Raw genomic sequence first — 27,676 nt, 5'->3', positions numbered from 1 at the left:
GATGATTCTACTTAACATGATTGCTGGGCCACCTGTCTGTGATTGCACCCTGCTGACCATGTGGCCAGTTATAAAGAGATATTACAACATGAAAACCTGAGCGCCAAAGAGAGGCTTTCATTCAAAATACATTAAAAGGGGAAATCGATCAATGTATGTGTTTCACTAGAAAAATAAAAAAGAAAGATACAAAATATTTAAAAAAAATCAAAACAAATGGGATACAAGGTAAATACCAAATAATAATGAACGGGTAGCCCTGGACTAGACATTAAAAAAAAACTGACATTACAAGTGTCCTGCTGTCCACCATGGAGAAGGGTATCCACCTGTGCAAATAGAAAAGAGGGGGAAGGGACAGACAGCGCCACTGCTATGGTGTAGTATGTTAATGTACATCTTTATTAAAACAAAATAAAAAGATCCTACTCAGAAAGGTAGATGTATTGGGAGCAATTAAAGGCAAAACTATTCGCCACTGTCAGTACACTGTCCCAAAAACACAGGGGATCAGCAGTTGAAGAAGAGAAAAATTTCCTTGAAAAGCATCCTGTTGCGACCTGGATCCTCTGGTGGGGTCATCAGTGTGGTGGATCTTTTTGGCACTGGGACCTTAGATGGCGGCGAATGGCTCAATGCCTAGGAGGAACTGGCACATTCTCAGTCATCCGGACGCTGGGTTATGGGCTTATCCCCTGTGCGGTTTGGACAGTTTACTGACAGCAGCGCACAGTTTTAAGCTTAATTGCTCCCCATACATCTAGCTTAGTGAGTACAATCTTTTTACATTATTTTAATAAAGGCATACATTAACATACTACACCAGAGCAGTAGCGCTGTTTGTCCCTTTCCCCTCTTTTGTCTTTATACAGCGGTATTACCATGCACAAGCTGGTGGAGGGAATGCATGGCCTTATTGACAAAAAAATGAAGGTTGGGTTCCTTTCACTGTGGTGCAGCACTGCTGGAAGGGGACTAACTCCACCTTGTGGAATTGGAGCAGCTGTGATAGCCGTTATTCCAAGCTGTTATAGTCACCATGGCCTCATGCTAACCTTACCCCCACTTGATGTACCACAAAGTAAGCCTCTCAAATACCTTGTTAGACTTCCCTGCCTATCAATTGTCTCTGCTGTGTTGCAGTGGATGTAAATGAAGAATCTTGTGCTGCAGGGTGAAAAGTAAGGAATAAGAAGGAGGGAGAGTGCAAGCAGGGCTGCTCTTCAACAAAAAGGGTGTGCAAAAAGGGAAAGACCTGCAATCTATGCTGCTGAAGTACTTCACAACTCTTCAAGTTCTTTTGGTTTATAGTCGGGTGTTTCCTCATTAATGTGTTACCCATATATTTTCAATAATTAGGGGTTATAGAGATGAGACTGAGTTTGTATTTTTGTGCACTCTGTTTTGACACTATGGGGTTGATTTACTAAAGGCAAAAAGACTGTGCACTTTGGAAAGTGCAGTTGCACATGGCAAAAGCAGTTGCTCCAGAGCTTAGTAAATGAGCAGAAGCTCTGCTGACTTTCATCAACCAATCATGTGCAAGCAAAAATGCTGTTTTTTTAATTTTCCTTGCATGTGATTGGGTATTCTTTGCAAAGTGAAGCTTTACCTCATTTACTAAGCTCTGGAGCAACTGCACTTGCAGAGTGCAATTGCACTTTCCAAGGTGCACAGTCTATTTGCCTTTAGTAAATCAACCCCCGATATTAAACTTTTAAGACAATGCACTGTGGGGAAAAAAGAGCTTAAACTTTTTTTTTTTAAGAGTACAATTTCCTAAACCTTTTAGAGGTTGTGGCTGCTACTTCCACAGGTCAATTAAAAAAAAAATCAGTTGTATATAAATCTACTTAAAAATGTTTTTTTCTCTAATTAGGATGAAAGCAAATTGGGGTACTGATTCCAAGCAATAATAATAATAAAAAAAATTAAAAAATTAAAAAAATGTATTTAACATGCAATATATGTGATGCCAGAATATGGTGTTGCTAACACTCAGATTCTACTCATACTATTCTGTAACATCACATACAGCATAAGGAGTTTCCCAAGGATGTAATTGGAAGGATTGATGTTTTTTCCCATGTCACTCTCAAAGTGCACAAAAAGAGGACTCTCTCCCTGCAAAACTGTATTTTGTAAAATGTACTTTGCTTTGGTACATGCCCCCCTGTGTCAGCGTGGCAGTGCCCAGCCCTTTTTGGACAAGCCCTTACCTATTTGGCCAAAAGTTATTTATAAGATTCGCCCCCCCCACCATAGACTTTGGCGGGGTTCAGATTTAGGTTCACATGATGGGTTGCCTAATTATTGAGATATACTGTACACTAGGATAAGCAGTATTGTTAACCACAGGTGGACTGCCCCCCCCCCATACACTTACTGCGGCAGGGCAACCGCTCTGCGCCAGATTATATACCTAGTATGTGATCTGACACTTCGAGGTCTGGGGAGCGTGCACACCCCAGGCGACCTACTCCCACTGTGATCACACACAGCTGAAGCCCAGTGACGTTTACCGTGGGCTCAATGTCCGCCGGCACCTGACGATTACACAGAATGCAGGCAGAACGACTATCTGCCTATGTAAACAAGGCAGATTGTCGTTCTGTCAGAAGGGAAGGTATTGATCCTGTGTTTCTACAAAGCAGGAACATGGATCTTTGCCTTCCCCTGGTAAACACACCTCCCCCACAGTGAGTAAGCACAACCTAGGCACAGTGTTAATCCTTTGAGCACCCCTGATGTTAACCCCTTTCCTGCCAGTGTCATTAGCACAGTGACAGTGCATATTTTTAGCACTGATCACTGTAATAATGTCACTAGTCCCCAAAAAAGTGTCAGCTAGATGTCCAATTTGTTCACCGTAATATCATAGTCCTGCTATAAGTCGCTGATCACCACCATTACTAGTTAAAAAATCCAATAGTTTGTAGACGCTATAACTCTTTCAGAAACCAATCAATATACACTTATTGGGATTTTTTTACCAAAGATATGTAGCATAACACATATTGGCCTGAAATTTGATTTTTTACAGTTTATTGGATGTGTTTTAGAGCAGGAAGTAAACAATACTGTTTTTTTTCGGTTGTTCTTTTCGGTTGTTCTTTGTTTATAGCGCAAAACATTTAAAAAATGCAAAGGTGATAAAATACCACCAAAAGAAAGCTCTATTTGTGGAAAAAAAAGGCTATAACTTTTATTTGTGTAAAGTGTCGCACAACCGTGCACTTGTCAGTAACGCAGCGCCATATTGCAAAAAATGGCCTGGTCAGGAAGGGGGGTAAACCTTCCGGGGGTGAAGTGGTTAAAGGCTTCCATGGAAAATGTAATGATGCAAACATATTATGAGACATTCAGCCAAATATGATAAACCAATAACCTGTATAATGACAGGATAGTAGACGGGCTCCACAGAGTTCATTTCAGCAAGTGCCAATTTAGGTATGCATTTTCAGGACACTTATTCAATTAAAAAGAAGTTCAATAATGAAAAATACAATTATACTCATCTAGATGACTACAGCATCGATTCAATTCTGCATTTGTCCCCCACTACCCCTAACACCGATTACTGAGCGATCAAAGACTGCTGATTGCTCAGTTCTTTGTCTGCTATGAGCAGAGATCCAGTGACTGTCAGTCACCAGCTCTCTGCTCTGCCCCTCCAGTGCTCAGTGAAGTAAAGTGTGGGGCTATGGAGGAAACAGCTGGCTCAGGCTCACAGAGGCATGCTGTGCCTCTCAGGAGTCACAGAGGCATGCTGACAGGCTGAGCATTCTGCCGGTCAGGCATCTGGGTGGATCCCAACATTAAAGTCAAGATCTCTCATGGGCCTAGACTGGCTGCTGAGTGACATCAGCTAACACGGCCTTTAGCCCAAAATGGCTTTGGCCCTACTTCTCCTTTAAATAGCCACTTGTGTGATTTTAGTAAATGTGATTTTAGTAAAATTTGATTCAGTAAAAATGTTGCCAAACTAGGTGCATCCAGGAGAAAGTAAAATATAGATGTGTTATTAACATACTGAATGATGTATTCCCAGTGTGTATAAGCCAAGTTATCTTTGAGGACAGAAATTGTCTAAGCTAGCACTACAGTAGTCTCTAAGATATGCATAACCTATATAAAATGATCTTGGCCAAACCAGTAGCAATGATTCTCAAGGAAATTCTGAAGTTGTGCAAGTAATTAACCAAGTTTTAAGAATAATTGTTACCTAATTTCAGAATATTTGTCATGGTAACATTTGGAAACAGATCATTTTGGTCTGTATGTAATAGCTTAGAAAATGAATAAGACATCTTCATACTTCAAAGCTTCAGATGATGCAGTGTGAAGTTGGGAATATTCAGCAAATTACAGGAATGTAGTGTGAAAAGAACTGTTGCATGCTCAAAACGTAGGAACTTAATGTAGAATTTCAGGCAAACAAGTAAATGCACAGTCCAAAACTATACAAAAAAGTGTATTATATTTTTAAATGATATACAGTAATTCTGTTCGGCCCCTCTTAAAATTCCCATACCGCTGTAAATCTGTGGATCACTGCTGGTCTTTCCCCACCCATGGCCGCCCCCACCCCTTTGATTGGCTGCAAATGCAAATTTTAGATAGTGCCTTGACTACAGTCCTAAAGAGTAACAGGACATGCCTACATTAATGGGATATTATGGAAGATGCCTCATATATCGCTCCCCCCAGAGGGCAGACATATCTGCAATGGTTAGGGACAGGTAGTGACATTACTGTACTTAAACATAATTTTTGGCACTAAATTGAGTTATTACATTTTTTTGGGTTATTTTTTTTTTGTTATTCATCTGCCTGTATAATTACAGTTACAAAAATAGCTTTATGCTCAAGAAAAGGAGAGGAAAGCACATAAACATAAAAATAAATATCTTGAATTCAATCTAATGTCCCTTTACATTGGGGTTAAAGCTATATAAGTGTGGCAGGCTAAGAACATCCCACATTAATTATGAAAATTATGTGGAAGCGGCTGCTGGGCACATTAATATGGCTATACATATTTCATGCAGTGTTTTGCATTAATGAATGCAATAACCTTATGCTCATGAATGCAAAATGGTGAGCACATCGCCATAACCTCAGCTTGTTGCAGCTGATCCAGAAAGCTTCATATACTGTTTACAAGATGTGTGGAAAGATGTAAGAAATGAATGACTTGGAGACAAAAACATTGCCACTTTATTTTACATAGTACAGTATATATAAAAGCTTCTTGGATACAAATCATCAATGATTTTTTTTTTTTTTTTTTTAGGACATCATAATTACATTTTCCTTCATAAGTAACCATTGCTAGCTAGGAGAACTATTACAAACAACTGGCAAACAGCTAATACACTGGCTTATCTCATTCAGTACTGTCCTACATAAGAATTAGGGATGAGCTTAAAGCTGGCCATATAGGGTTGGCGGGCTCAACAGGGACTAGCAGATTTTTGATCCATCTATGGTCATTTCTGGTGAGGGAAACAATGTTTCCCTCCAGCTGATCAAAAAAAAAAAAAAAAAATAGATCCATCTATGGCCAACCTAAGGTTCAGTACAAACACAAATAAAAAATACATCTTGATGGTTGGTATAGATAAAGGGAATCTCGGGCTGCCTTGTTTACTATCAGAAAGAAGTGACTGGGAGCTGTCATGTTACCTTTTTTTAAATACACTATTTTCTTTGTAAATGCCAGTTTTGTTGTAGTAGGTTGTATACATCACACAGATACACTATGAATGTATATTCTTACAAAGGCTTTGAGATAATAAAATCTGGGATGTACATTATCTGCTATGCTCAGATGCTGTCTTGTCTTCATCCAACCACAGTAATACCACTGATATAAATATTACGTTTAAATCATATATATTAAATACTGTATATTTGAGAAGCATCAAAGAAAACGGTATTGATGTCTTATAGTTTGTTTTCTTAGAAAGCAGCAGAGTAGAAAAGCATGTGCCCCTAACACAATGCTGTAGAGAAGAACCCTTGCCCTCTGCATGGAAACAGTGGTCTATCTGCAGAAGGTCCAATGCACCCCCTGCTGAGTCGCAACTAGAGCTCCCCAATTAGAGTGACTACTGCTTTAATATAGCTAGCTAGCTGCCATAACCCCACTATTGTTCTTTTCCCTAGGCAGCCGGCTTTCAGATAAAAGTGGTTCCAGTGGCAGATTCCCTGCAAGATCACTTTTATAGGCGGCGGGAGAGGTGCCCCCCTTCCTGCCGCTTCCTGGCTGTTTCCTATTTTACTAGAGCCGTCGGTAAGCCCAAAACCGATTTGATGCAGCCGATGGCTAGGCAGGAAGTCGCGTGAGTGCAAGATAGCCCTTGGAGGACTGGAGCGACCTCCAACGTCATTTCCAGGTCTTGGGCAGATAGATGGGATTTTTTTTCTTCTTAAAGTCAATTTTTTTTTTTTTTTTAAAGGTAAATGAAAGATCTGGGGTCTTTTTGACCTCAGATCTCTCAATAAAGATGACCTGCCATGTTTATTTCTATTAGGGATGTTTACCTTCCTTGTAATAGGAATAAAAGTGATCAAAAAATAAATAAATAAATAAATAAATAAATAAATAAATAAATAAAGGGACAGTGAAAAAAATAAAAAGTAAAATAAATAAGAAAAAAAATTGAAGCTCCCCATCCCTCCGTGCTCGCACGTAGAAGCGAACGCATACGAAAGTTGCGCCCACATATGTAAACGATCTTCACACTACACATGTGAGGTATTGCCGCAATTGTTAGAGCGAGAGCAGTAATTCTAGCACAGGACCCCCGCTGTAACTCTAATCAGGTAACATGTAAACATTTTTAAAGCGTCACCTATGGAGGTTTTTATGTTTGTTGTCATTCCACGAGCGTGCACAATTTTAAAGCATGACATGTTAGATATCTATTTACTCAGCATAATACTATCTTTTACATTATACAAACATTTGGGCTAAATCTAGTGTTTTTTTTTTTTTTTTAAGTCATTAAGGTGTAACAACCGTCTTTTATTCTCTAGGGTCTCTGCTAAAAACAAATATCTATTGTTTGGGGGTTTAGAAAAAAATACTGATTTTTACTTGTAAACAACAAATGTAAAAAAAAGGCCTGGTCTTTAAGTAGTTAAATCATTTAAATACATTTCAGTTTTATCAAAGCCAAGGGTGTTCAGTCACAAATGTTTCCTAAGGCCACAGAGCAACATAGAGAATTACAAAACAAATGAACACAAAATGGCTTCAGCTAGCTCTCCGCCCATCAACAAATCCCCTTTAACATGTTTCACCCATACAGGCATACTTGCCAACTGTCCCGGATTTCCCGGGACATTCCCGGGACTTGGACGCCATTCCCGAATTTCTGGTGTCCCGGGAAATGTCCCGAGAAATCTGGTTCCTCGCGATTCGCCACCGCCGCCGCCACTAGAGGTCTGCCATTTTGATGAAGTTCAGGAAGACGGCTGGGGGGCTAGACGGAGCACCTGCATCGCCGCCCACCCTCTGCCCCGCTCCGCCTACCCCCCACCCCTTTCCATATCAGACTGGCAGCAGGGCGAGGACACCTGATGTGAGCGGAAGCTCGGCTGGGGACACCTGATGCAAGGGGGGCTCCGCAGGGGACACCTGATGTGAGGGGGGCTCCGCTGGGGACACCTGATGTGAGGGGGGCTCTGCTGGGGACACCTGATGCGAGGGGGGGCTCCACTGGGGACACCTGATGTGAGGGGGGTTCCGCTGGGGACACCTGATGTGAGGGGGAGCTCCGCTGGGGACACCTGATGAGAGGGGGGCTCCACCAGGGACTCCTGATGTGAGGGGGGCTCCGCCGGGGACTCCTGATGTGAGGGGGAGCTAGGCTGGGGACACCTGATGTGAGGTGGAGCTCCACTGGGGACACCTGGTGTGAGGGGGGCTCCGCTGGGGACATCTGATGTAAGGGGGGCCCTGCTGGGGACACCTGATGCAAGGACGGACTCTGCTGTGACATCTGACACAAGGACGGACGGCTGGTGGCAGGCGACGTGGCTAGTGACACGCTCAGGGATCCCACTGATTCTGCATTATGGTGAGTTGAATGATTTCATTTTATATTACAATGTAATAATAGAAATAATGCACTTCAATCATCCTGACACCATAACAACCATGGTGCCGGGATGATTGAAGTGCTAACACCAGGTGTTTGGAGTATCTTTATCTGCTGATTGTTAAACTTTCTAGAATACACATATTTTTATTGTTGTGTAGGATCTGGGGCTGCTGTCCCGTCATTTCCCTCTCCCCCTCTCCCCCTCTAATCCCTCTCCCCCTCTCCCCCTCTAATCCCTCTCCCCCTCACCCCCTCTAATCCCTCTCCCCCTCTCCCCCTCTAATCCCTCTCCCCCCCTAATCCCTCTAATCCCTCTCCCCCTCTAATCCCTCTCCCCCCCTAATCCCTCTCCCCCTCTCCCCCTCTAATCCCTCTCCCCCTCTCTCCCTCTCCATCCCTCATTCAGCTCAGACTCTAACCACACCCTCTTGAGCCATGCCCATTTAAGCCACGCCCACTATGTCGCGTAAACCACGCCCATTTTTCACCGTGACGCGCTTCGCGCGCCGCACTTGTATATTTTTCCTAGGTCACGCCTACAAACGAATGCCCCGCCCCCTAATTATTGTATGGCTCCGCCTACAGCCACAAAAGTGTCCCACATTTTTTTTTTTACAATGTTCGCAACTATGCATACAGGGCGTAATTATAGGAGCAGATATCACCATATCCAGAGAATATATATGCATCATAAGCCAAAAGTAAGGTGTGATATGAATAGGTCCATAGACAATACACTCAGGCCTGTTTCACAATGCCACCAGGCTAAATCTCAGTCAGTTCACAGAATCATATTACTGACAGCTACAATCTACGTTTCTTACTGCAAGCTAACATGCAATATCAAATGTAAAAATCTACTACTCTGCCAGTTGGCAAATCCAAATAAAGATATTATCTTGAATGTGAATAAAAAATGATAAGCATACAAGACATGTAAATCCTCTGACAATCAATAGATTTAATCGCACCAGAAAAAAATGAAGAAAAATATAAATACTGTAATAAAATCCTAAATACTATATATAACACCCTATGTTATATTAACTAATGCCAAGCTAAAAACTGATCATTTTTAATAAGATAAACATTTAAAACAACACTTCAAATGTTTAATGATAGAAAGAAAAAAGGGAAAAAAATAATAATAATTTGAATATCACCATAAGAAACCGATCTTCCATTTAATGGCCTTAAAGTGATTGTAAAGTCTATTTTTTTTTCTCTAAAAATAACGTGCTCTGTTGCAGTGGTTGTACACAGAGCAGCCCAGGTTCTCCTCTTCTCAGGTCCCTCTTCTGTGCTCCTGACTGCTCCCTCCTGTTGAGTACCCCCACAGCAAGCAGCTTGCTATGGGGCACCCAAGCTGAGTCACAGCTCCCTCTGTCCATTAGGACAGGGAGCCCAGATTGTCCCCTCCCCCTCTCTCTCCTGATTGGCTAACTGACTTTGATTGACAGTAGCAGGAGCCAATAGCGTCGCTGCTGTGTCTCAGCTAATCAGGAGGAGCGTCCCGGATGGTTGAGGCACTTGTGGACATCGCTAGACAGAGATGGGGCTCAGGTATGTATTATGGGGGAGATTGGGGAGATGAGAGGGGCTGCTACACACAGAAGACTTTTTATCCTAATGCATAGAATGAATTAAGCTAAAAAACCTTCTGACTTTACAACCACTTTAACAAATGCTAATAATACCACTATGGAAAGTGAATTTTGAGTGGTCTTTGCCTCACTGAAACAAATATTCCCTGGTTACTTTTTTAATTTGTGCTTCTGAGAATATATAATATAAACATCTTGCAAGGCACAAAGTAGAACATTTCAATAACCCAGCAGCCAATGAGTTTTTTTTTTTTTATTCCACAGTTAAAATGAAGAATGAATTTGATTGGCTGCTTTATGTTACTATCATTTGTATGCAATATTTGCTCTTTAAACCAAAATGCTGGATAAAAAAATCAGGCAGGTTGTGACAATGTTTTCAACATGAACATTTCTCACTATACTCAACATTTGAAAGTGTACATCTGATTTATATCTACAACACCTAAAAACAGTAATATACATGTTTTTGATTGATTTAAATTGTTTCATGAAGTTATGGATTAAATGTAAACCCTGACAGAGCACAAATGACTCACTTGTGTGACTTTTTCCAGTTTGCCCCGCTTGGACTGGCCCCACAGTCATACGCCTGGATGATGAATGTGTACTCCTTTTGTAGTTCACAGTCTATAGGTCCTTTAGCTCTGAGGCGACCTTCCCCAGACGTCCGGTTCAGCACAACAGCCTCAAAAGGTGTATCCGGACCATGGATTTTAAATGCACAGATTTCCCCTGTAATTATAAAATATATTGATCTCTTACTACAATTGCAACAGAAATGCATAAACGTCACTTTAGTGCACTGTTGTTTTTACACATATGACAAAAACATGAAAATAAGAGTTGTAAGAGCTATGTTCAGCCACATGACATGCATGAACATCACTGTTTATTGCTTACACTGCTTAAAAATATTGGGATGTGCATAGGCAATCTGAGTTCTTAAAGTGGAACTAAACCCTTCTATCCTACAGTCAAGGAAGCTGCCATCTTATTCTCTGTCTTATCTGCATTTGCCATGGTGCTGCACTTGTGATCAGTTATGACACCAGTCACTTGATGGCGTGACAGTTTGCTTGAGAGCACACGCAACTGCCTTGAATGTAACTATTTTGGGAAACAGTTAAAGCAATGGGCTTAGTCTTGCTTTAATACTGTATATAAATGTTTACATGTATAAAACAGTACATCTACACATATAAAGCATCATGTCAGTGTAATGCCGTATACACACGCGGATTTTCCGACAACAAATGTTGGATGTGAGCTTGTTGATGGAAAGTCCGACCGTGTGTATGCTCCATCAAACATTTGTTGTCGGACTTTCCACCAACAAATGTTGGCTAGCAAATTTTCTGCCAACAAAACTTTGTTGTCGGACTTTCCGATCGTGTGTACACAAGTCCGTCGCACAAAAGTTCATGCATGCTTGGCATCAAGTACGAGCCGGAGGTGCTCGGTCTTGTAAAACTAGCATTCGTAATGGAGATATCACATGGCTATTGAACTTCCTTTTTATTGGCATCAGTACGTTCATAATTGTTGGCCAACATTTGTGTGACCGTGCGTATGCAAGACAAGTTGAAGCCAACATCCTTCAAACAAAAATCCACGGTTTTGTCATCGGAAAGTCCGATCGTGTGTACAGGGCATTAGAAGAGAGTACAGGACATAACCAATTCTACCAATATAAGAGCTGTAAAATAAAAAAGTGATAAATAGAAGAAAAACTGAAAACATATTACTCCAACAAGGAAAAACTGGGATATAAATGGAATTTGCTAGGTATTAATAACTGACAACCAGAGAGGCAAGATTTAAGTTTTTGATAAAATGTACTCCTGTTGTTTTTTTTCTATGCTCCAAAGTGCAGTACAGCAAACTTAACAACATATTTATGCTGGTTTATATCAAAACTGCATTAGAGTCAAATAGTGGTTAAAATTGCTAACAGAATAGTAATATAGGCAACCAGAGGGTATCTTCTTCAATACATTCCATTATAATCTAGGCGTGGTTTTTAACTTAAGTAAAGATTACTTCCTTACCCAAGTTGGTGTGTACCCCCTGGAGTAGGACTCCCTATCTTAAGTATTCCTTGATTTGTGTACATGTATGATTAGTGATCTTCCAGTTGTATATAAATGTGCTCTGAAACATCCCTTATGTTTGTATACAGTTAACAATGCATACTCGGATCGGTTTTATGCATTACATGTATTGCTTCTTAAAACTCTAAACTGTTATAAGCAATTTTTTTACAATACAAATATCTTGTGTGCTCTATAGTACCCCAGAAGCCCCAAAAATCAATACAACCTATGATAGAAATTATGGCTTCAGTTATGAAGTCAATGCTTCTTACTATCCATATCTTATAAGATACTAAAGGTCTATTAAACATGAACAGCCTCAGTGACACAATATTGGGCAGGAAAGCCACAGGATACAATTGCTGACCTTTTGCTGAAAATGGATAATAGAGTGCCCTGGGTTTCAGAAGGGGTCCTCTAGAAGATGCTTAGTGTATCAAAACTCAGAAGCAAACATTTAATATATTGCAGTTTTCTATGGTTCTGCATTTGTTTGTTTTTTACGGGCTTCTTGTACTTTATTTTCCCCTGGTAATCGTGCAAATAACACACCTGTCCCTGGGTGGCTGCATCATTCTTCTGCTGTATTTATAGGGTCATGGTTGTCACCCTAAGCTGCTCTCTCAGTATGGCCTACAAACATGCCCACATCTCTTTATCTCCATTCCATTGGGGTAGTGAATTGTTAGTTTTGCAGAACATAGCTAGAAGTACAATTAATACTGAATTTCTGCCAAGATCAACAGATATTTTCTCTATTTGCGGGAAACATTCTTGCTTGCTTACTTGTAAAAAATAATAATAATAATGCAGCCACCACATCTAAGGATAGCTGCAATATGATATTTTTTGTCCCTGGGTTTATCTTTTATTGGTATGTTCAGATACCTCTGAGTGTCATCCATTAACATTGCTTCAGAATAGATTATGTACGTTTCAATGTATGTGAGTAAAATGGCAAACTTGTTCAAGCAATACAAAGCTAAACTGCTAAATGAATATCTATTGGCTATATTTAATTTTAACCATTATAACAGAAAGGTAAAAGTGAAAAAAGGTTATATTTTTGGTTTTTGTACATTTTATTTAAGACTAAACAGTAGTCACATATAAACTTTCATACAAAGCTAGTGTTTTTTTTTTTTCTGAAAATGCCATTTCAGTGTTATATCTTTACCATTTATTGTTTTGGTTTCCATGTTCCAAAATTGTAGGCATAACTGCTGCTATCCTATCCTGCCTCTGAGCAATGTGAGTGCTTACATTTTTGTGAAGTGTAGCCTCTTGCTCCCATGAACCTCAACCTATATCCAGGATTCCCAGGGGAGGTCTACAAAAGCCCTGTGGTAGACTGCGGGACATCCCTTGTTGTAAGTATTATAACTGGAAGCGCCTGTCTTTTTTTATAATTATCAACTTGATTTAGCATACCTTTCAGAGCTCTATTGAACCCTTCTGCCAGCCTATCAGTTTAGGGGTGCTACACAGAGTTGCATAGGACAGTAACTTGGTTACTCTTTGATAGCTCTTTGGTTACTTTTGACATTAAAAAGAATTCCTTGGTCAGTCAAAATGGGAAAACATATGGAACAGCTCTTTTGCTATAACCTTAGAGGATTCATTTTATGAGAGGGATTGTTTCAGGATACCTGGGTGGACAAAGATTCCTGGTATGTGCTAGTAGAGGGCAAGATTTACAAAACTCCTCAACTTCCTTGTAAATATCAGCCCAGAAAACAGCTGTTCAGTATGCTTTTTTTCCTACTACTAATAGACCACCTGACACATGAAAATTGACCAGATCAACACCATTTTTGTATGAAATTGGGGAACCACAGCTGCTCCACATCTGGCTTCCATTCCTTCTTTACATGATACAATAAATCATGGTACTGTATACTGCACAAAATGGGTATACAGGCTAACTTCTGGTTCTTGAGGTACCCTGTTTGTCAACTTTAAATTTTTCCATGCAGTTGCCAAATTTGGATCGTGCAACTGTGTGGTCCTAAAATCTTTCATGACCACCAATATTTCTATTATTTTTGGCACTGGGACAGTTTCCTCTGACTTCCCAACCATGAGTGCTAGTCAGCTGTTAGGTATCTCTGATGTAAGGGTGTCAAAACCACCCACAAGTTCAGGCAAATTAGTAGCAATTTTTTCCTAAGACATATTTTCCAGTTTGGTTATCTGTTTTCCTTTAATAGTTATGCAGCAAATTCTTAACCCCACCCATGACACCCCACTATGGGGCTGTGATTTACTAAAGCTGGTGCACACAGAATCTGGAGCAGCTGTGCATAGTAACCATTTAGCTTTTATGTTTTATTGTCAAAACTTAATTGAACAATCTGAAGTTAGAAGCTGATTGGTCACTATGCACAGAAGCACCAGATTGTGTGTGATTCAGTTTTAGTAAATCTCCCCGTATCTGTCTCGACTGAGAGCACCGCAGTAGTGTAGACTTTAGCATCATCAAGTATACAAATAATTTCCATTCACTCTGAGCCAATTGTAACAGGGTCAGCCATACTAGCATGGTACAAATTTGATGAAGCTGTCCTTCTATTGTAATAGAACAGATTTGCCTTCCAATCTAGGTTCCTAGGTGTGCTTTCAGAACCAGCTTGGCAAACAGATCACTATATTCCATTTTATAGGCATGTGTAAAATAGGGCAATTGGCAGCTTCATTTTCTATTCCTTGCACTGCCAGCACCTAATATGTCATGTATTCCTTAAAGTGGATGTAAACCCGATTCATAAAATTAGAGCTGGGCACATATATCTGCAGTGTTTTCCTATCTCTCTTCAAAGCCCTAGTTCCCGTGGCTGCCTCCGGCTCCGTTCTTCTGTTATCAGCATGACACCTTCTGACAAATCCTCTGACATATGTGATAGAACCAGCCTGGAATTTGTGTCAGGGCAGGTGCTATATATTAGCAGACAGCTGGTCAAGTCACAGCACAGCTCTGAAAGTCTCTGCATATGTGGAGAGGGGTGTGTGCCTTTCCTCCAATCAGCTGTCTCACAGTGTATGGCAAAAATCTCCTCCCCCTGCTGGAACAGGAAGAGAAAATTCTAACATGATGTGCACTTCTAAACAGTATGTAAAACGTATGTAGGGAGATTTGTTTCATCTCTGTGTATCATCTAAGGCTGTTCACTTCACTGGGTATATGTCAGGGTTTTTCATCCACTTTAACCACATTAATACTGGGCACTTTCGCCCCCTTCCTTCCCAGACCAATTTTCAGTTTTCCTAAGTCCTAAGACATCTTAAGATGTGGCTAGCCAGGACTCTCTTTTAATGTAAGCTGAGAGGTAGAATTATGGTAAATTACAAATGCCATCAGTTTTCTTCCAGAGGATACACCTTAATACTCACCTGAGACCTCACTACACAGCCCTAATTCTATGACTGTCAGAAAGAAAGATCACCTCTTACACAAGGTTTATTTTTTCTGTATCCAGGGGTTACTGACTTTGAGAGCAGATCCCAAAGATAGTCCTCAGCAGCAGTATGTTGTAACAGACATCAACTAATCCACACTCTTGGGGTCTGTATGTCTAATGTAAAAATGTGATAAGGGTTGAGTACCCCCATTCACAACCACTTGTTGGTAAGGTGGAATCCTCATACATTCGGGTCATACATCCAGGACCTTACAGGCATCCCAGGGTCATATTGCCATGTGAACACACACTGCTCTCAGACAACCATGGTAACCACAAGCTTGCCTTGGACTACTCCTATGAGTTTAGGATACTCCTTGGCACCCTTGGCACTCATTGTCCAATTACCCCCTCACCAATTAAAATGATGCTATAACTTTTGGCCACTTCTCTTTGACTAAATTCTACCACTCAACTACTCTCTCAAAGATGCTTTAGTATCAAGGAAAATTTTTGTAATGCACTCTGCAATAGCTGTTGAGTTGTAGCCATTAAACCCTGTGCAACCATGTCCCTACAGGGTCTGTATCTGCTGCTGTAAAAACATGTACACTTGCTTTTGTCCCACTAAAAAGGCCTGGTCAGCTGTTGTATTTGTTGGGCAGTTAAGCAGTTTGTCTCTTTCTTGCATGAGCTGATTAGTCTACTGTTGGACAACATTGCAGAGTTGTTTTTAGCAATTGCCATTATAGGCTGTTTTACAAGCTCATCTACTTTGTTCAGCAATAGGTGTCTGTCTCTTTAAGGTGCAGCCCACATCTAAGTATCAAGATGTAAGAGAGACATTTGCATTGGTATTGGCAGCAGTAAACCATGTGGGATATAAGGACACCCAGAAACAGTTCAAGCAGGTTTGCCCTGCATTTTTTTTCAGCATGGCAGTAAACAGACATAATTTCGGTTCACAAGGACTTTTACAGCAAGTGCATAGTATAACACAAAACAAAAACATCTGCCATTCAAGCCATTAACTGAACTGTGGTCAGTTTCTGACTTACAGTGCATCCCCTAATTAATTCCCCAAAACAAAGAAACAACACTTTTTAGTGTTCTGTCAGCAGTCAGCCTTCCCACACTGCAGCAGGCTCCCACAGCAAAGAAAGAGAGAGAGAGCCCTGCCCGAGGATCCATCAGCTCACTTTAAAAAGTTTTGTGCACAGCAGTGACTAACCACAAGGTCTGGCTCTCATGTAAGAACTGGTGTCAGGAAATCCCTCCCAACAGACTTTATGTCACTAGAAGGATTCCTGTGCATAAAAGAGCCGTCCGGCGCATGCGCAGTAGCGCAAATAGAGGCACACGCGCGCGCGCCCCTTGTGACAGTGCTTGGCGCCACCATAGGACTATTTAAAGAGACTGATGCCTTGCCTCTGTGCTGTCCGGTCTACAGCGTTTTCTGAGACCCCTGCTGCCTTGCTACCCGTTCTCCTGAATCCAGTACTTACTTGGCTTGTTCCTGACTTCCCTGTTTGCTGCCTGCCCCGATCCCGGCTTGGACTCTGACTATTCTCTTGGTTTGCCCCTCTGTACCTGATCTGCCCGCCAGTACCTTGATCCGGCTTGTCTGCACCTCCCTGCTGTCTGCATCCTGCTACGGGACTACAGTGCACCTCCCTGCTGTCTGCATCCTGCTACGGGACTACAGTGCACCTCCCTGCTGTCTGCATCCTGCTACGGGACTACAGTGCACCTCCCTGCTGTCTGTATCCTGCTACGGGACTACAGTGCACCTCCCTGCTGACTACAGGATCCAGCCCTTTACTCCAGTGTTCCAGCCAGGCACTTGTGCCCCTTTGCACTCCCGAGCCCCTGTCCACACTTCCAGGGGTTCCCGAGTCAGAGGTATACGAGAGGCCGTTCTCTGCATTCCGGGCTCCACCTACCAGGTACATGACAGTACCGGACAGCCATGTCCGAGCCTACGCAGGGAACGTCGCCTATGGAGGACTTATGCCATCATCTGGCTGGACTCACACAAGCTGTCAAGGACTTGCAAGATGGTTATAAACGTCTAGAAGAGCGTGTTCAAGTTCTCTCTACCTCAGCTCTGGGTCCTTCCCTGGCTCCTTCAGTAGTAATGCTGCCTCCAGAACCTAAGGTTCCCACACCAGAAAGATTCTCCGGGGACCGCAGCAAGTTTCGAGCATTCCGTAATGCCTGTGAACTTTTCTTTGCACTACAACCCAGAACTTTTTCATTGGAGACCACTAAGGTGGGGTTTTTCATTTCCCTCCTACTGGGAGAACCCCAGGCATGGGCCCACCGACTCCTGGAACAGAAGAATAGCTGTCTTAACCAACTGGACACTTTCTTCCAAGCCATGGCCCTTCTTTATGAGGACCCGCAACAAGCAGCCACCGCAGAAGCAGCTTTATTTTCTCTCCAGCAGGGCCGTAGGGCAGCGGAGGACTATGCATCTGAATTCAGGCGTTGGAGTTCTGACACAAACTGGAACGACGACGCCCTACGTCACCAGTTCCACATGGGGTTCTCTGAGCCACTAAAAGATGAGTGGGCCCAGGTTGGCAACCTGGCAACACTCGAAGCTCTTATTAACCTCTCCATCCAGATAGACAGGCGTTTAAGAGAACGAAAAGCTGAACGGACTGCTGGTCCCACTCGCCCAGTTTGGATGCTTCCACGTGTACCACATGCTCCCATCCACGCTTCTGCTGACTCCACTGAGCCAATGCAACTAGGTCTGATCCGTCCCTCTCTGACACCGGAAGAACGTCAACGCCGGCGGGCTAATAACCTTTGCCTTTACTGCGGGGAATCTGGACACTATGTGAGGACTTGTCCCGCCAAGACTCGTAAGCACCTTACTCTCTCCTCTACCTCTTCACCTGCTGTGTTTGATAATGCTACTCATTTGGCTATCCCCATCTCTCTACAGCTTCCAGAAGGGAGTACTCAAGCAACCACCATCATTGACTCTGGAGCCTGCAGCGGGTTCATGGACTTGTCTTTTGACCGCAAACTCCAAATTCCTCTACGACCCAGAGCACAGGGACTGTCTGTACACCTGGCCGACGGATCGGCTATTAAATCTGGGCCCGTGACACAAGAAACAGTTCCTCTTAATACCATCATTTCCGGCAATCACCAAGAACTGCTCTGTCTTGACATCATTGAATCTCCCTTGTTTCCCATCATACTGGGTATGCCCTGGCTCAAGGCTCATAATCCACAAATTGACTGGTCTACTGGAAAAATCAGTTTTCATTCCCCCTATTACCGTCAACATTGCTTACAGGAAACTACCAATGTCCCATCCTCTTTGCTGTGTCTGGAAACCGATGCTGAAGCCTGCCAAGCAGTTCCTAGGGCATACCATAACTTTTTGGATGTGTTCAGCAAAAAAGGGGCAGAGACACTTCCACCATATAGACCTTACGACTGCCCGATTGAACTTCTCCCCGGAGTAGAAATCCCCTTTGGGAGAATTTTTCCCTTAACCGAACTCGAGCTTGGAACTCTTAAAGAATACATAGATGACAATCTGAAAAAAGGGTTCATACGCCCTTCCACCTCCCCAGCAGGAGCAGGGATTTTCTTCATGGAAAATAAAGACCACTCTCTACGCCCCTGCATAGTTAATGGGACCTTAATAAGATTACAATTAAGAATCGGTACCCTCTACCCTTGGTACCTGAACTCTTCCAGCAACTCGGAACTGCATCCATCTTTACCAAATTGGACCTTCGCGGAGCCTACAACTTAGTCCGGATCCGAAGCGGAGATGAATGGAAAACGGCCTTCCGCACCCGCTTCGGACATTTTGAGTATCTTGTCATGCCCTTTGGGTTATGTAATGCTCCTGCCACTTTCCAGCATTTTGTTAATGATATTTTTAGAGACTACCTTGACTTGTTCATCATAGTATATCTGGATGACATCTTGATTTTTTCCTCCTCACTGTCTACCCATTGGGAGCACGTCGGAAAAGTTCTAACCCGCCTTCGCCAGCACGGCTTGTATGCAAAACCTGAGAAGTGCGAGTTTGAACGCCAAAGCATCCAATTTCTGGGCCTAATCATTTCTATAGATGGTATCAAGATGGATCCGCAGAAGGTCTCTGCCATCCTGGATTGGCCAGCCCCGACTAATAAAAGGGGAGTCCAGCGTTTTGTGGGGTTTGCAAATTTTTATCGCAAATTCACCAGAGGATTTTCTTCTATCATCTCCCCCATCACAAGTCTCACTCGGTAAGGCACTCGTTTCCAGTGGTCTCCTGAAGCTCAAGCAGCCTTCACTTCCTTGAAGAAACAGTTCGTATCAGCCTCCGTCTTAAAACATCCTGACCCAGCCTTACCTTACATACTGGAAGTAGACGCTTCCAAGATAGCAGTAGGGGTGGTTCTTTCACAGAGACAAGGATCCAAGGCTTTATTACACCCAGTGGCATTCTTCTCCCGCAGGCTAACCGAGGCTGAAAGAAATTATGATGTTGGGGACAGGGAGCTACTTGCAATCAAGGCTGCGCTGGAAGAATGGCGCTACCTCTTGGAAGGAGCGGCCCATCCTATTCTGGTGTACACTGACCACAAGAACTTAGAGTACCTGAAAGTTGCCAAGAGATTGAAACCACGTCAGGCAAGATGGGCACTCTTCTTCACTAGATTCACTTTCCACATCACTTACTGGCTGGGATCCAAGAATACCAAACCAGATGTCCTGTCCCGAATGTTCAATGAACCTGAAGTTCTCTCTCCTCCAGACACCATCCTTGCTCCTGGAAATTTTCTCATGCTTCAGGGAGATCTGCTTTCCCAAATCAAACAGGCTTCCTCAATGGCTCCCCATCCAGCAGACGTCACTTTACAGCTGAGAGATGACCTACTATGGTACAAAGACAGAATTTTTGTGCCACAACAGACCCGGGTTGCCGTCCTCAAGTCTTGTCATGACCACAAACTAGCTGGCCACTTCGGGATTCACAAGACTTCCGAACTCCTGCAGCGCATGTTCTGGTGGCCTCAGCTACAAAAGGATTGCAGACATTATGTTGAATCATGCATTACTTGCATCCAGAACAAGGGCAGCAAGACCAAGGCTTGGGGACTGTTGAGGCCTCTACCCATACCAGAAAGACCATGGAGGATGATCTCCATGGATTTCATTGTGGAATTACCACCATCAGAGGATTTCACTACTATCTTCGTAGTGGTTGACAGACTTTCTAAAATGGCTCACTTCCTGCCTATGAAGGGTACCCCATCTGCCTCTGAAACTGCGAAGATTTTCATTAAAGATATTGTAAGACTCCATGGTATACCTGCAAACATTGTATCTGATCGGGGGTACAATTTACATCCAAATTCTGGAAAGCCCTGTGTGGAGCTCTGAAGATTGACCTTTCCTTCTCTTCTGCCTACCATCCCCAGACTAATGGTCAAACTGAACGAACTAATCAGACCCTTGAACAGTACTTGCGATGCTATTCTTGTTTTTCTCAAGATGACTGGGTGCCCCTGCTACCTCCTGCTGAGTTTGCCTACAACAATTCTGTTCATTCTGCAACCAACCAGTCTCCATTTTTTGTGAACTATGTGTTCCATCCTTTGTTTTTGTCTAACAACATTCCAGAGTATGCAGTACCGGCTGCCCAAGAAACCTTGAATTTCTTTAGCACAAACAACAAGCTACTTCAAGAGACAATGGCGAAGACCCAAGAGCATAACAAAGAGACATTTGACAGAAAGAGGAGAGGGGAGCTTGACCTGAAACCTGGAGATCAAGTCTGGTTGTCCACCCTGAACCTGAAACTGGCATGCCCGTCCAGGAAATTGGGCCCTAAGTTTGTGGGTCCCTTCCCAGTGGTAAGAAAAATTAATAATGTGGCTTATGAGTTGAAGTTACCAGAGTCCTTCCGTATACATCCAGTCTTCCACGTGGCTTTACTTAAACCTTCAGTTCCAGATCCCTTCTTCAACCGGAACACCGGTCCTCCTGAGCCTGTACTTATTAATGGCGAAGAAGAATTTGAGATTGAATCAATCATAGATTGCCGGAGAAGACGTAATCAGGTTCAGTACCTGATGAAATGGAAGGGTTACGGCCCTGAGGAGAACTCCTGGGAACCAGAGACTAATATCCATGCCAAGAGACTGATCTTAGCCTTTAAAATATCCCATCCCAATAAATTGGCCCAGTTGGGCATCCTGAGGCTGCCCATTGGAGAGGGGCAATGTCAGGAAATCCCTCCCAACAGACGTTCTGTCACTAGAAGGATTCCTGTGCATAAAAGAGCCGTCCGGCGCACGCGCATGCGCAGTAGCGCGAATAGCGGCACACAGGCACGCGCGGGAGTGCGCGCGCGCCCCTTGTGACAGCGCTTGGCGCCAACATAGGACTATTTAAAGAGACTGATGCCTTGCCTCTGTGCTGTCCGGTCTACAGCATTTTCTGAGACCCCTGCTGTCTTGCTACCCGTTCTCCTGAATCCAGTACTTACTTGGGTTGTTCCTGACTTCCCTGTTTGCTGCCTGCCCCGATCCCGGCTTGGACTCTGACTATTCTCTTGGTTTGCCCCTCTGTACCTGATCTGCCCGCCAGTACCTTGACCCGGCTTGTCTGCACCTCCCTGCTGTCTGCATCCTGCTACGGGACTACAGTGCACCTCCCTGCTGTCTGCATCCTGCTATGGGACTACAGTGTACCTCCCTGCAATCTGCATCCTGCTACGGGACTACGGTGCACCTCCCTGCTGTCTGCATCCTGCTACGGGACTACAGTGCACCTTCCTGCTGTCTGCATCCTGCTACGGGACTACAGTGCACCACCCTGCTGTCTGCATCCTGCTACGGGACTACAGTGCACCTCCCTGCTGACTACAGGATCCAGCCCTCTACTCCAGTGTTCCAGCCAGGCACTTGTGCCCCTCTGCACTCCACACTTCCAGGGGTTCCTGAGTCAGAGGTATACGAGAGGCCGTTCTCTGCATTCCGGGCTCCACCTACCAGGTACATGACAACTGGTAAGATGTTGACCTAGGAATGGAGGTTTATCCCATCCAAATCTCTACAGAGCTTCTGGGCTTTGGGATCCAGGACAGGACTGAGGTTCTAAGAAAACAAAATGTTCATTTTCTCCACAACAATTACACTAGAGCCCCTCACAATGTGTTGGTGAAAAATCTAGGAGGGACTGGACTTGATAAAGGGGATCTCTTCCCTGAAACTTTGTTCATCTTTTCCACCTCCACCTGCAACTGGGTGTCCGGATTGTATCTATATCTGTCTGGTAAGCCTTTTAAATTTCTATTACAATTCTGGATGTCTGCTACCTATTTAGTTTCAGCCTATACTGTTTACCTTTTCATGTATAGTAGGTCATGATAAATTGTGTGTGATATCAGTGGCTATGTGAATATGCTATGTTGCATTATTTTCAATATGAGAACATAAAATGACTACAGTTTTTTAAAAGTTATTTCTACAGTGTGCTGAATTATTTGCTAATTTTAATATATTGGTTCAAAGGTTTTCTAAGGCATTCTACCTGTTTGGGTACAGCATTCATTTAACACAAATTTCTGCTTATTTTAAAACAACAGGGGGTTTGAATTCCATTATTTTTTAAATATTTTTTTATTGAAGTCATATAGCAGGCATGTCCTGTTCTAAAAACAACCTGCTTAAGGAGCTCCTATTACATAAATTCTGAAAGTGCAGTACATTATGAGATAATGTGCTGAAATTGGCAGAAGACACTGTTTACTGTTGAGAAAACTTACTCATGAAATAGCCTAATGACAACTGTTAAGATTTAGCAATGAGTATAAATTTAACCTGCAGCTTATGTTACATATAAAAGATAAAAATAAACCATTTTGCTTGGTAATATAAGAAGGTTTATTGGAAATATGGCACTGTGAAGAAATACTTACAGGCAAGTTTATTTTGACGGATTATCCCAGGGCAGATACAGTATATGCACAAGTGGATTTGCCTCCCATACAAATGTCAACCCCAAAACAGGTATTTTTTGAGGATGACATTTGAATGGGACTCAAGTCCACTTGTGCATATATGTGCCCTTGAATTAGCCTTTGACTATTCATGCATAATCACTTTTCAATCTATCAAACATGATGGCTCTACTTTTATGACCTCTGCTGTGGGTGGTTGCTCTTTTAGACCAGCTATGGTAGGCCCCTGTGGTCCTTTATGTGTCTGATGGGTGGGTGCAGTGGACATTTCTCAGCAACTATGGGTCTGTAATAACGGCATCCATTTTAATAAGCTCTGGTCAAAAATTGTTGGTGATATTAGCTGTACATGTGGTGCCTCCCTCCATTTTACAGGGTGCTATAAAAAAACAGCTTTCACGCTATGAAAAATCTGTTATCCAAAAGTTTTCTGCACTCCAAATGTGTTGCACTCTTCTCAATTCTTTATATATCTCAGTGCAAAAACAGGTACAAAACACTACAGTGTTGAGCGCTCCTGCTCTTCATCAGGTGCTAAGTGGCTTTTTTGAGATCATTCAGGACATCTTGGACATGCACTTGACCTGTAGTTAACTGTGTTTGACCTGCTTCAGCTGCTTTTGCATTCCAATAGACTCTTATTGAGAGAAAAAGCATTTATAAAAAGCCTTTCAAAACTACCTTAAAACTGGTATGCTATACTTGGCTTTATTTTAATTCTGCTTGGAGTTTCCCTGATAAAAAAATCTGAACTCCAGACAAAGTACAAATTATCCCTTGCAATGTGGCTCCCTTTGCAATGCAAGAGTTATATGTCCTTTTTTTTGTCTAGTTGAACAGTAGCAAGGACTTTTACTTACCCAGTCCCTCACTCCCATAGTTTCCCTGCATGCTTTGTGATGGCTTCTGCAACCTCTTCCCTAAAGCACTTCGGCTTTTGCAGATACTCTGACATTATCAAGTACCATGCATGGCCAAAAGCCCTGCATTGTATATCAGGACACCAAGCCAGGGCCACAAGCGTTCAAGAAGAAGAGGTGAACACCGACTGCCAAGGCCGCACAGGACAAGGTAATAGAAGGTATTTTTTCCTGGTACTCTAGACATAAACCAGTGTTTCACCCTTACAGTGTGGTGGAGGTTTTCTCTCAGCTTTAAGTCCTTCTACTGTCTTACAGTGACTCTGGTGGTGAAATCTGTCCAACTGTATTGTCACACACATCTGCTACAGTCATTGTGAGTGATCCTCTTTTTCCTTGTTGAGTGCTTATATTTCTTTCTGGAAAATGGAATGTAGGGAGCAGAAACTAGACAGGGAGGCTCTAAATCTCCCAAGAGAAAATATAAACCAGGGGGATTTCAGTAACAATTATGGAGTAGGAGAAGTGTTGCTTTTAATAACATGTGTATGTGCATGCATTTGTAAGTATTTTGTATTGATTTGGAGCTTTTAGGAATGCACTGCAATTATTGTCAAACTACACAGAACACTATGTACTGCATTTATTTTTATTGCATAATGGATATGGCTATGATTTAGAATCTCTGTGAGTATTCCTTGCCACTTTCAATGTTGTCTTAAGGATGATATTTTTTTTTACACATTTTGTCACATAGAGACAAAGAATTTTCAGACTACTACAGGCAGGGGCGGATCCAGAGTCTAGTCTTGGGAGGGGCACTGCCAGAAAATATGTTTTTTTGCAGGCAATTTATCGTGGAAATGGCTGGTGTTAGTTCTTCATTCATCCCGGCACCATGGTTAATATGGTGTCAGGATTATTGAAGCACATTATTTCTATTATTGCATTTTTCTATAAAATAAAATGACTCAGCTCACCATAATGCAGAATCAGTGAGAGCCCCGAGTGTATTGCCTGCCACCAGATGTGGATTGTCGCTTGCCACGCCACCTGCCACAAGTTGCGGATTGTCACTTGCCACGTCACCTGCCACAAGTTGCAGAGTGTCACTTGCCACATCATCTGCCACAAGTTGCAGAGTGTCACTTGCCAAATCACCCGCCACACGTTGTGGACTGTCACTTGCCACCTCACCTGCCACACGTTGCGGATTGTCACCTGTCACATCACCTGCCACAAGTTGTGGACTGTCACTTGCCACGTCACCTGCCACACGTTGAGGATTGTCACTTGCCACATCACCTGCCACACGTTGCCGATTGTCATTTGCTGTGTCACTTTCCTGCTATCAGGGGCAGAGGTCTGCAGTCAGTATCAGTGACTGTGTGGAGTGTGGACAAGATGGATCGAGGAGGTGCTGCCTGTGGGAGGGGCCAACACACTCAGGGGCGGCCACCTAGAAGGAAGATTGCTGGTGCTCTGCCTCTGCCACACAGTGCCACTACTCACTACTGCAGTCTGAGACTGCAGCAACAACTGTTCCCCTAGGCTCCTCCAGGCAGCTCCTTTCACCATCACATCGGCTCTGAGTCTGAGACTCTGAGTCCGACGTGACCGAATCAATGACATCACTCTTTGCTGGGTATACGCTATCTTTTTTTTTCTTTCAACCCAGTTTGCCATACTAACACATGCAATGTTAGCGTGGTGATCTCACTTTTGTGCTCTGACTGGGAAACTGCCCTTGGCTGCCGGAGCTGATAGGATGCCAGTCGGATGTTGGTTTTCCAGCATGCTTGGCTGTAAGACCAGCATCTGTAAAACATACAGCTGTATACATGAGACGAAAGTTGTCAGTTCCTGCCAAACTAACTGTTTTTGGACAATTTTCGACACCCAGCTCAAAGCAAATGTGCAAAATTCAGGAATCCAAAGCAATTGCATTTCAGTTTAAAGTTGTAGGACCTGAAAGATATACATTTTAATAGCTAAAAATCTCCCACTTTGAGTAACAGGAAAAATGGATACTTCTTAAAAACATTTATTTGTGCTTGTGGAGGTTATGTGCTGTGTAAAAAAAACTATTAAAAGGAAAATTCCTCTAACTACCCTATTCCTAAAATAAGCCAGGATGTCCTAAGAATGTGGCTAGCCAGGATTCTCTTTTTATGTAAGCTGAGAGGTAGAATTATGGTAAATTACAAATGCCATCAGTTTTCTTCCAGATGGATACACCTCAATACTCACCTGAGACCTCACTACACAGCCCTAATTCTATGACTGTCAGAAAGATAGATCAGGTTAAGGTGGATGAGTGAGGTCCACCAACATAAAGTGAGAGATAATTTAGTTCAGGGATTTGCTGTCAAGACCGCTGCTGGAAACAAAGACATGACAATGGTACGGTATACTGCTAGTGGTAATTGCTGCGCTCTTTAGAAAATGTGATCTTATAAGTCTCCCAAGTGACATATGGACAGCTGCACTATGATTCAAAATGGTAGAACTAACAGCATGAAGAACCTGAAAAATTCAAGGAGCCTGTTAAAAACTGTCAAGTGTAGCTGTAGCTAATTGTTTTTTTTTTTTTTAAGGGTGTGAAGTTCTGCAGTAGAAATTAAAGCATTGCTCTGTTCAGTTAGTCATTGTACACATTCTTTTAGATAGAAACTAATATTCATCATATGCTTTATAATTTTATATAGTTTATATAATGAGAGTACTTAGCAATGATAACAGGAATATTAGTTCTATAAAATTCTAGTTCTATAAAGTGACTGGCTCACAGGGCTGGTGCAAGGATTTTTGACATCCTAGGCAAAACCTTATTTTGCTGACCCCTTGGCTCCACCCCTGACTCCACCCCCTTTGCCTTGCCCATGTATACCCCACCTTTTTAATGAAGTGCCCATCAAATTCAGCCCCACCAGCGCCCATCAATGCAGCCTCACCAGTGCCCATCAAATGCAGCCTCACCAGCGCCCATCAAATACAGCCTACCAGCGCCCATCAAGACAGCCTCACCAATGTCCATCAAATGCAGCTTCACCAGCGCCCATCAATGCAGTCTACAAGTGCCCATCAAGTGCAGCCTACCGGCGGCCATCAAATGCAGCCTCACAAGTGCCCATCAAATGCAGCCTACCAGCGCCCATCAAATGCAGCCTACCAGTGCCCATCAATGCAGCCTCACCAGGGCCCATCAATGAATGTTTGCTTGCTTCCATACATTTGGGAGTCGGGACACAGACACAGTCCTCCGGCGCTGCTGCGCCTCTGACACTATGTGTGCATGGAGCAGCGGCTGCCTGCGGAGGCTGAGCCTTAGTTGCTTGCTTCAGAGAAAAGAGAGTAGGAACACCAGTGGCTATGCGCCCTAGGCAGCAGTACACCCTAGGCGGCTGCCTAGTTTGCCTAGTGGTAGCACCGGCCCTGCTGGCTCATACAGAAAAGCATAGTAGCTTTAAATTAGTAATAAAATACACATACATACAAATGTACATACACTTTTAACATAATGGGTAGTGGTCGAACTGCTGAAGATGTATAGGATCCAAGTTCATTTGTGTCCAAAGTTCAATATTATGTGACCTTTAAATCCTATTACA

General features: G+C 42.9%; 1 protein-coding gene across 1 annotated transcript in view; it reads right to left on the bottom strand.

Annotated features, from left to right (window-relative positions):
• Window positions 1-27,676, bottom strand: part of CLSTN2 (calsyntenin 2) — a 1,488,165-nt gene that overhangs the window by 575,717 nt on the left and 884,772 nt on the right. The window contains exon 3 of the mRNA XM_073625925.1: window positions 10,258-10,453. Coding sequence (XP_073482026.1) covers window positions 10,258-10,453 — 196 coding nt within the window. The remainder of the gene's footprint in view (window positions 1-10,257; window positions 10,454-27,676) is intronic.

This window comes from Aquarana catesbeiana, linkage group LG04, assembly GCF_042186555.1.
Source record: "Aquarana catesbeiana isolate 2022-GZ linkage group LG04, ASM4218655v1, whole genome shotgun sequence".
Taxonomy (NCBI): Eukaryota; Metazoa; Chordata; class Amphibia; order Anura; family Ranidae; genus Aquarana; species Aquarana catesbeiana.
This window is presented reverse-complemented; position numbering and strand designations above follow the sequence as displayed.